We start from the raw sequence: 11,526 nt of genomic DNA on the forward strand, positions 1-11,526 counted from the left end.
ATTTATAATTGATTTTAATATGTAACATGATTGTTTGGATATATTTTTACAAAACTATGGCTTTACCTTATTTTCAAATTCTACTTTTCAATTCCACCTTTCAATTCTATTAAAATTAATTTTACAAATCAATTATATACTTAACATAATCAATTATATTCCAAATCAATCATATTAATTAATTTTTTATAATTAATTATACTTAACTGAAATTCAAATACATCCTAAATCAAATACGTAAGTCCACAAAATCAATATCGATATTTATTGAGTATAATATATATATATATATATATATAAGTTGCATTATTCATAATCAATGAAAAGTGTTTTTCACATCAAATTCTGCGCAACACGCAAAAAGTGTGTCTAGTTAAAGTTTAATTCAAATGAATTACGGTAATATTGAGAATAAAACAATATAATGCTAAAAAAAATTGACCCGGGTAATAGCTGAGAAGCTTAAAAAAAGAAAAGAGGGAATTTAAGAATTAAGAATATGCAATATGAAGATATTCCTTTAGTAAAAAACTAGAGTAAGGTTACATACAGCTGCCTGTAACCACGCCCGCAATAACTCAAAGAGTAATTATATTCAAGTCTGTAAATCTTTAGAGTAGTAACGAGGGGCTTTCTGTTTCCGGAAATCTTTAGTGGCTATTTTGAATTTTGGGGGCACATTTATTCACTTGTTTGCCATTTTTGGGTGTGAACACTGAACAAGCAGCATGAACTGCTCTGTTTTTAATTTCTTATTTTTCACTTGAGCATGAAAAAGTAGAAGCAGGTAGAAGGACGTTCACATCAAAAATCAAAACCTTCTCCAATAAGGTAGGGTCCCTATTTGTCTCTTTTCGTAAATAAGCATTCATGATTGCTTCTCTTTCATGTACCACTACCTAGAAAGCGAAGCAGAAACAAGGATGGAAATTGGAGAAGCATTATTTATTTTAATCATATGATTAATTATGGTATGCTTAATTTTCATTAATCACGACATTTAGGCTTTACCTTGGCTTTTATTGTTTCCCAGAATGATAATATAGGTGTAATTGAAGGATATACCATTTCAATTTTTATATTAGATAAATGTAATTCTTTTCCCATAAAACCAATCAAATGTATATAAAGCCTAACTTCTTATGAAACTTGGGAAGTAACCCTGCCCAACTAAAGGTTTGTTTTGCTTAAAAAAAATGGCCAAATAAAATTACGAGTTGTACTACTCAAATGTTTCAGGCTAATATTCGAAAAATAACATTGCCCAAGTTAAATTCGGTATCAACTGTCAATCCCAAAGTAAATCATTGACAGCAAACAAAGTTTATAGCTTTTAGTCTCATGATTGCTTCCTACAATTTAAATATATTAGTTTATGTAATAAAATTTTGAGCGAAGTGCATTATTATTTACAAATTATGAATTTGTAGTGTAACCATTAAAACATGTCGAGCATCTCTTCTTCAGACCATCGACATTCTATGCAAGCTTTTGAAGGAAGTCATTTTTAACAAATTTGCAATCTTTATGTTATTTTGACTCAAAATCTCCATTCTAAGATTTTTTTTTAAGCAATATTTCGTTTGTTTCAATGATAGGTGATCAGGCGGTTATTTATTTATTTATTTATTGTTTATAGAGATTTTCTAGGAATCACTAGACTTCACCAAAAGCCTGATTAACTAAAATAATAAATCTTGTTGAATAAAGGTTCTCTCCACTTCCTTTTCCATCATCTTCCCTTCTTTTCCTTTTTAAACCATTAGATCAAGAGTTGGATGGTTCGGATTTGATCTCCTATAAAATTATTATTAAAATATAAAATTATAAAAATCCAAAATAATAAAATTTAAATTGCTAAAATATAGTATGGATGATTAAAAATACAGTAAAAACAAATTAAATTGAAATTTTATATAAGAAATCAAATCTATATCATCTTAATCCTAATATAATCGTTAGAAATTAGGAAAAGGGGATGAGCTTGGGGAGCATGTCATCAGAACAAAGCCTCCCCAATCATATCGTTGGCATATTATCTTGAATGATAATTAATGCCTAATCATTAATAAATCTGCCAATTATAAACCAGCCAAGAAATTATGAATTGAATTTTGCGTTATTCATATATTTTGGAAGGGAATGACTGAGATGAATATGATTGTGTATAAGCCTATAAGGCTTCATTATTAGTCTTTGACAGTTATTTTCGTTCTTCTTCAACTCACATGTCAAGCACTGTCACGTGCCTATGCTTTCAATGATTTAGAAAGTAAAGAATCTTCAATGGCATTTTCTTTAGGCAATTTTGTCAGATTACCACACAAGTGAATGGATGAGGTTTTTTTGTTTTATTTTATTTTATTTTTGGTTAAAATAAAAGAAAATATTAACAGTTGAGAGTCGTGACAAAAGTCCACTCATATAGTCAATTAAATTTGAGAAAATTACTGTAATGAGCCTTGTGCTATTAACTTGTTTTATTTTTATACAATAAAATTTTAATCCCTAAGTTTGTCTTAATAATCGATTTAGTTCTTAAAATTTAATTGTCATCAATCAAGTCCTTAAAGTTTGATACCCAATTTTACATTTTTACTTCATCTCATTGAGCAAGCAAATATTTTGGATGAGCAATGAAGAGGTTGTGATCCTTGATAAATTAAAATATTTATTTATAAATAACATGGTTCTAACATTAAAAACAAAGTCCCAATTCATGCATTTTTCACACAAATTGGTATACTTTTCTGCTGCACACAAGAATACATACTTTGAAAATCCTTCCATTAGTATTTTTGAAGGGTCCCAACAATACTGTAAAAGTGCAAATTCTTAACTTCTTTTCATTATAGTAATAAATGTTTAAATAATAGATTGATCACATAGTGAATGTCTTATATAGCATTAATATTATGCAACTCTTCTACTTTTAGCAACAATTACACATAACGTATTCTTTTGATTCTTTTCATGTTAATTATGAAATGCTTTACTTCACTTATATCTTTGTTGAATATACCTTTCTTTTTTCAAGGCTCTACCAATATACATAATCAATATATATATATATATATATAAGTTATATTATTTAGATGTATTTTTAACATCAATTAAGTGGTATTTTCTTTGAGCCAAATAAAATAGAAGCAGTTTTACAAGAGGAGATACTTATAAATAATTTCTTATGAAATGAATTGTATGTGACTTGCAATGGGTGATATATATTTGTGCAGGTACACAACGTATTCAAACAAGCTTCTTCTCACCGGCATTCCTTTGGGGATATTCTCTATGGCCTACAAAACTGACATAAATGAAATAACGCAATGAAAATGAAAATGTGGTCCTAATGTGAATTTATATTTCAAAAGCGACAAAGCTTCTTCTCATATGTAATGTACTATTTGGGGCTATTCTATGGCCTATAAAATATAGTGATAAAGAAAATATGGTCATTGATGTGATAATGGACCCCTTTTAGGGATAAAGTTTCTTATGATTAACGTAATTTTCTTTTTCTTTCTTGGCATCAACTTCTTTTAGGAGATAAATTTAATCTTTGAATAGTCAAGAACACTACATGCCCACACATTCAAGGTGAATGGATGAGTCCTTTTTGTTAAAAGGGGAAAAGGAATTTCACTATTTTCACTAGTACAAAATACAATTTCAATGATACAGTTTTCGTGACAGTTATAAAAATAACTGTGGTGATAATAGATTTAATGGAAAATATATAAATATATGAAAGAAGAGAGTCATTATTGCCACAGTTATAATTTATAACTGTCGCAATAATATATTTGTATTTATTATTTTTGACAAAATATTATTTTGTAATTAACATTAATAAATTTAGAATTCTTTTTCAATTTTAATATTATTTCTTATTTTATATCCAAAACATTTAAAATATTTATTCTAATCAAGATTTTATATTACATGTATTAAAATTTATGTTAAATAATAAATAATTTATATAATCTTTTCTAATGAATTGATATTATAAAACAATTTTAAATTTTCTATTTTTTATAATTAATTATTACGACAGATCATTGAAAATTTGTCGACATAATGCCCATAATATTTATAACGACAGGTCCCAATTGGGCCTGTTGTGATGTTACTTATTAGAATCATCTCATCTCCATAGAGAGCCACTTGTTAGTTTTGTTTTGTTTTCTTAAAACCCTATTAAATCCGGCCGTTCTTCCTCCTCGTATCACAACAATTCCTCTCTCGAGGCTGGCCATTTTTATCCCAAGCCAAACTTCCTTGTTCCCTTCAAAGGTTAGGGTTTCATTTGATTGAGTTGGCAAATATCAATTGTTGCAAGCTTGTGTGTTGTCGCTCGTCGCCTCTTCCCAAGCTCGCATTAGTATTGAAGATCGTGCTCCATTGCTGCTCCTCCAGCTATGCAACAATAGCATCGTCCTCTTGTTTTTGATTGCCATTCCAGGAGCTAAAGATCGTGCTTTGTTTCATTTTTTGTTTGCCTTCGTCTTCTCTTCTTCACGCTTCACATTAATGTATTTGCATGAAAAATACGAAACTGAAGCATGGAGAAAAGGTTTCTGGTAAAAAAAAAAAAAAGCATGTTGAAAAGGTAGATTTCTCCTATTAATATTCAAGTTGCTGGATTTTCTATTAATTTGTACTTGATTTCGTTTATTTCTTCTCACAATTTCGTTTCTATTTTCTGTTAATTTGCTTTCCTTGTACTATGGATTTTTTTGTCAAATTCGGCACTAGTCCTCTTCTCCTTTTTTTTTTTTTTTGCGTTTTTGAACTTGGGTGCTGCTTCGATTCTTTAACTCCATACTTTTGCTTTGGTTCTTGTCAAATTTGCATAATGATGGGGTGTGAGATATACTGGTTCATCGCTTTTGATTTGTTTTAGTTTGGTTCTCATATATTATTGATAGTTTTGCTGCTAAAACTTTGCCAATGAGTTCTGCTATGAAAAGTAAGGACTAACAATGCCCATTATGTATGTATGCAATGAAGGCTGAAAATATGTGGCTTGGTGAGGATAGCTTAACCCAGTAAAGTTTATTCCCTTTAAACCATCATGTTTTTTGACCTCCACTGTAAAATATGTATGATATGGCAGATTCAAAAGAGATTCTATAGGCTGATTATATTTTTATTATTAAATTTCCAAATGTTCCTCCTCTGTTCTTCCCTCGCTCTCATTCCTCCTGGCGATACTAGAGTAATGCGATATGATTGATACTGACATATAGATAATAATTTGTCCCCCAGCAGAGTATGATGAATTGTTGGTTAATCAATTGATTCATTTCTGCTATCATTAATTTGGATGAACTCAACAAAAATATAAGATAAAGGAGGCTGCAAGAAAATAAAGAAATAATGAATGATAGTGAAAAGCTCTGAAATTGATTCTTAGTATCATAACTCTCTTTTCTTAAAATGTTCTTTTTCTTCACTTGGTCTAACATAGAAGCACACAAAGTCCTGGAAGCCCATAGTTATGCTGTTCATATGATGAATTATAGGACCATGTATAAATTCTCTATGATTCTGATATTTACATATATGATTTTTTTATTGTTGATTATATTATTTGAGTTTATTAAAAGTCGTGTTTTCACTAGTTTAATTGGTGCACGTGTAGGTCAAAATATGTAATAATAACTTATATTAGGATGACCTTGCCAATTTCATTTAGTTATTTATTTTGTGTGTGTCTCTGTGTCTATATATGTAGGAATGGAGTGATTAAGTGGTTGGGAATGCATCAATCCCCAAACTTGGTGCACCAATTTTATCAGGTTTCAAGTTTCTTAAGTTGACTAGATGGCAATGGAGTGAATGATGACAATGACAACTATGCAAGTAAGTTCAACAGGCCGTGCGTGTATAATTCACGTTTAATACACGCACATAAAAAAACCATTATCATTATTGTTCATTCCAAACTATATCTAGATTATAGAACAATTATCACTAAAAACATGTATAAAAATTTTCCCAATGTCAAAGATGCATAGAACCCAAATGCCCTGAGGTCAATATTGAGGTATTGGGATTAGATTTTTTCATTTTCATAAATTTTTTTTTACATATATACCATCATGAACTTCATCTCTGCATTTGCTTCAATGGAGTAGTGGGAGTGTTTTTAATTCTGAAATGGTTGACATACGGGGCTGTGTATTTATTATTATATGCTGAATTTATGTTTCAATATTGATAATTATAGCTGTATATTGAGAGGAATATTCTTGAAAACATATAGTAAGGTATGGAGACTACTGACATGTGAAATAAACAAGCAAACTTTGGTAGAACAAATGTCAAAGGGCTAATATAATACAATATTAATATTAAGTATATATGAAATAGTGGCTGCTTAATTGGCTAAACATTGTCACTCCATATGATACTATAATTAACTTTAGAGCTTAAGTTTTTAAAAAAATGAAAATAACTTGTTGATTCAGCTGTGGCACTGATATAGTATATGATTCAAGTACGAGGTTGATTAGATTACCAGAAGGAAGTATCGCTTAAGTGAAGGTATGTATATTCCTACTCTAATTTAAAAATGTCTGCAAAATTTTTTAAAGTACCCATTATTCTAGCATGTTTTTAAATCTTCTTATAATAAGCTTATGTGTTTTTTTGTCATAGTTCTTCTAGCGGATCAAGTTTCCCATCCAGATATTCTCACTGGGCAAACACAAGTGTGATTCAAAGAGCCTGTGCTTGCAAATAATAGGTGTAACTTGACTTCCTTTTTTCTTTGCTTTTTCCTATGCATATGTTTAAAGTAGATGAATACTGAAGGATTGAATTGTTAGTTTAGCTGATTGTATTCAATCCTTTGAACCGTTAATTTATATATACGTTGTATCCTTTGCATATAATACATGTTTTATTTTTTGTATTACATGTTTTTTCTAGCCTAAATGTACTACTGGGTTTGGTTTATTTGAAATGAGGGATGAATTATAGAAGATAATAAAAAAAAAAAAGCAATTGTGGTGATAGTTATCTACCATAACTGCTTTTTTAAACTATCTAGTGCAACAACAGTTCATAGGAGAACTGTCATTGTAAGTGAGGACTTTTCGCGACAGTTATTATCATAACTGTTTTTGTAACTCAGACCCTTTCATGAACAGTTCACTGATTAACTATCGTGAAAAGTCTCCTCTTTCTACTACACTTGTCTCCATTACAATGCCTCTTGTGTCGTGCAAATGGCTTTTTAACTGTCGCAAAAAATAATTTTTGCCACTAGTGTTTTAATCTTCATGTTATTTTGATGGCCAATGTTACTCAAAATTTCCATCCGAGGATTTTTTTTAAACCAAACTTTTCTTTGTTTCAATGATAGTTTAGGTGGTTTTTTTGCTTATAAGAGTTTTTCTAGGAATTACTAGACTTTGTACCAAAAGCTGAAATATTATTGAATATCCATGCACTCGTATGTGTCACCAGAACCCAATCTGCCCCCTCCAAAAAAGAAAATCATATTCTTGACATTAATATAATTAATGACTCTTCTAATTGTATAAACAAGCAAAGAAATCATGAATTGAAAGGGAGTGACTGGAATGAATATTTTTTCCACCAAAAGGACTGCAATGAGTATGATTGTGTAAGGCTTCATTATATCTTATTTGTACCTGTCATCCTTTTGAATTTCCGCCATGTTGAATTATACCACACAATAAAGGGACAAAGGTTCTTCTCACTAATGGAAAAAATTATACAGCACATAATTTTCTATCTCTTTCATCCCATCAACTTCTTTTTAGAGGACCACTTTTAATTTTTGATAGCTATTTTTGTCCTTATTCAAATGACAAGTCAAACACGTGATGTACTATACTTTCAAATATAAATTAATGATTATTAAATCTCAAATAATTTTAGCAATTTCTTTATCTTCAGAAAAATGAACACAGACCACCCCAATAATAAAATGTTTGTTATATTCTTTATTTACTCCTAGACATTTGTTGAATATGAGATAGATATCTCAATAATTTCACAAGATAATTTCTAAAATCTTTAAATAATACTTTCTCTGGGAATAGAAATAAGGCGACAAAGATATTCCTTTCGAAGTTCTAGTAAAATTCAAATCTGTTTTGTTACATATAGTAAAAATTTGACGTAGTAAAAATTAAAGCTTTTTGGCCAATTTCATTTGTGTTTCCTGTTTGTTTTGTTGTTAATTAACCTTACAACCAAAAGCCTACAAGGCCACAACTCTTGAAATCAAAGATGTTATTTATATATCGACCACAGAAATAATTTTTGCATTTTTTATCACCAGAAAATGAAAAATAATTATAAGTCATAATAAAATATAGTTATATACTTTGGGAAAACATGCCTGATGTTTGCTGAATAGAAATAGAAAATAAGAAAATAAAAACTTAATAACCTCTCTTAACTCATTGAATTAATTATTCCGTTTTGGTTGGATGGAATACTTTTTATAGGAATAGAAATAAGAAAACAAAGAATACTCATTTCGTTATTCAACAAGACATGTTAACCATCATATTTCTATTTCGTTACCAACCACTTCACATGTTCCTGAGGGTGCATGAGTGTTTTTAGTTTTGCTTTTATCCTTTAAAATATTTATTTTTTATAATCATTATTTATAATTTCAAAAGTTTGATAGTTTAAGGTCTGCATTATATTGAAATTCAGTGATGGAATGATGACAAACTTGCAAAGATCTTTATTAGTTTTTTAGTAAATTATTTATAGTCATCACCAATTAAAAGGTGATTCGGGTATCATAATTGAATTGGGGATTAATTCATGAATATAGTTGGCCTTTTGCATGGAAATGGAGAGTGACTTTGATGCCTATTACTCACAAGTCAAGCATGGCATTTACCGATACCACATACCTACAAATCGATGATAGATATGCCTTCTCATAAGTCTTCCCAGTATTAACGTTCTTTTGAGGTGCCCTCTACATATGGCCTACCAAACTTGTAGTAAGTGCAATTATATTCATCATAAAGGGACACAACTTCTTCTTATCACTAACGTATGTTTTGGGTTGTTTTTGAAGTGATAACAAACCACTTTATGGGATTGGAGAAGTATAAAATGATGTGTGTTTTCCTACATACACAACTCGCAATGTTGACAAGTCTGAAATGTTAAACATGGGAAAACTTCCTTCCTTTGTTTTCCTTATCTTCTCATTCCATTGCTTCAAATCCTCCTTAGCTTTGATTGATACAAACATCACTACTAATAAATCTGCCCTTCTTGGCCTTAAATCTTTTATCACTTCAGATCCATATGATTACTTATCTACTTGGTCTATCTCTTCTTCTCCATGCAATTGGGTTGGTGTCACCTGCAGTAATCGCCATGGAAGGGTCCATTCCTTAAATCTTGGTGGCATGGATCTTAAAGGCACCATATATCCACAATTGGGAAATCTCTCATTTCTAGTTGAACTTGACCTTAGTAGCAACAATTTTTATGGTAAAATATCAAGAGAGTTAGTTCAATTGCATAGATTGAAACTATTGAACTTGAGCCACAATGACTTTCAAGGACAAGTTCCAACAAGGATAGGAGATTTATCTATGCTGGAGCACTTAAATATTCGAAATAACAATTTTGAAGGATTTATTCCACTATCTCTATTCAATCTATCAAGGTTGAAGACATTAGATTGGAATTCTAATTTAATTGAAGGAAGCATTCTTGTCGAGGTAGGAAGACTTCACCACTTGAATGTTTTACAACTTTTGAGAAACAAGCTTTTAGGAATCATTCCTCGAACAATTTCCAACTTATCTTCACTTGAGTTATTACATTGATCTTATAAAACTTTGTTAGGTATGTTTTGAATTATTTTTCATGCCTATGTTTAATTTAATTTCACTCTAAGCTAGTCAATTTGTTTAGCATGATATATTCCCTTAAGGATCATGTGGATAGGTTTGTCTCGACTATTTTAAATTCTTTTCTTTTGGTATCTTTATGCATTTTTTAATCATTTTTCATTTTTTTAAAAATATGTCTATCAATTTGTTTTCAATAAATCACATATCTACATGAAACTGAAGCAATAGGTATTTGTTTCTTTACTACAGTACATTCAAATAATAGCTAGCATGGGAATAATAGTCTATTCTATCATTGAAAACATTTTGAAGGGTTTTTTTTTTTCTAAATGAGTAAAGCTTACGAGGACCTCGAACATTCAATTTTAAGTTGGATTATATTTATTATTAACTATTATATCTTTAAAAAAGTTTATAGTCAAATATTAATTTTTGTTATGTATATTATTTGCTAAAAAGAAAAATAGTAAAATTCAAACGTTAGATATAAAGAATTTATACTTAGTTCGTACGTGAAATGTATAAATTATCACATTAATAACATGATTTGGACTTGGAGGAAAGTGTAAGCTTCTTTTCTCTTGATTTTCATCTCTTTCTTTGGTTCTTAAACCAATGTTAGATGCGAACGTTGTTTTTCCTTAATGATAATTACTAAATCCATTATAATTACACAAACTGCCAACAATATGTGGCCTTGATTTTCATAATTGAAGTTAACTATTTAAAAAGTAAGGCGAGATAACATGGCACTCACTTTTTCATTAATGATACTACTGAATTCACTCAAAAAAAGTAATAATATTATTGAATAACTCAGTTCTAATATTGAAATTTTTGTGTTGATTTGTGTTATATCATTCTATAAAAAAAGGTATTTGTTTAAATTCTAAAGAATATGACATTTGGATTGAGACACTTCAAAGGAAGTAAGCCAATGACTTCAAGGATACACCCAAGACACATAAGACATGATAACAATGATAGCAATGAAACCCACTACAACTTTTTTATACTTTATATCAGTTAGAAAAAAATATTTATGTGAGTTAAGTCTTAATAATTGAGAACTTAAGATTTAGGATATGCTTTATAACTCCAAAAGTAATTTCACATATATTTACATATTAATATCTACAAAGGATCTCACATCCATGACCTACTTTAAATATGTGTCTTTAGGAGATGTAAGTTATACTTTTATTAACTAGAAAAATAATCTTCATTCGCCTATGTATGTTGATACCCTATATGGGACTTAATTAGTTAGTAATAAATTCAATTTCTGAAAATAATTATATTTCTTAACATTATGAGCTTTATTTTCTAAGGACGAATATGATCATTCAGTATAAATTTTGTTTTTGAATCTTGTGTCAGTAAAAATGCATATAACTACCCCTCTTATCTTTATGTAAAACACATGCAACACTAGATCGAGAAAGTATTAATACTGTAAACATGCATAAAAAAATGCATACTTTAGAAAATTCTTCCTTATGCTTATTCTATATTGCTTCCAACAGTTTAAGCTGAAGATATTTTCATTCCTGAAATATAAGCTAGTTTGTCTAAACCATCAAATTAAATAAGTTAAATATTTTTCATTTTTTTAAGAAATTCCTTCATTTCTTTGGAACATGCCTCC

The 11,526-nt window shown here is 29.4% G+C and overlaps 1 protein-coding gene across 1 annotated transcript; it reads left to right on the forward strand.

The window, feature by feature from the left end:
- Positions 1 to 9,182: 9,182 nt before the first annotated feature.
- Positions 9,183 to 9,851, forward strand: LOC129286459 (receptor-like protein 53). Its single transcript, XM_054922419.1, has 2 exons — positions 9,183 to 9,702; positions 9,775 to 9,851. Exons 1-2 carry the CDS (start codon positions 9,183 to 9,185, stop codon positions 9,849 to 9,851), a joined length of 597 nt encoding a protein of 198 aa, XP_054778394.1.
- The last annotated feature ends 1,675 nt before the right edge of the window (positions 9,852 to 11,526 follow it).

The sequence above is a fragment of the Prosopis cineraria genome, unplaced genomic scaffold (assembly GCF_029017545.1).
Source record: "Prosopis cineraria cultivar Desert tree isolate PC_DT_omini unplaced genomic scaffold, ASM2901754v1 PC11, whole genome shotgun sequence".
Classification (NCBI taxonomy): Eukaryota; Viridiplantae; Streptophyta; class Magnoliopsida; order Fabales; family Fabaceae; genus Prosopis; species Prosopis cineraria.

What these genes read in the sequence shown, in the direction of transcription:
- LOC129286459 (XM_054922419.1), top strand. Translation starts at nt 9,183, where the DNA reads ATGGGAAAACTTCCTTCCTTTGTTTTCCTTATCTTCTCATTCCATTGC. An exon ending in ATCAAGGTTGAAGACATTAG is followed by an intron (nt 9,703 to 9,774) that starts ATTGGAATTCTA and finishes TGAATGTTTTAC; the next exon opens with AACTTTTGAGAAACAAGCTT.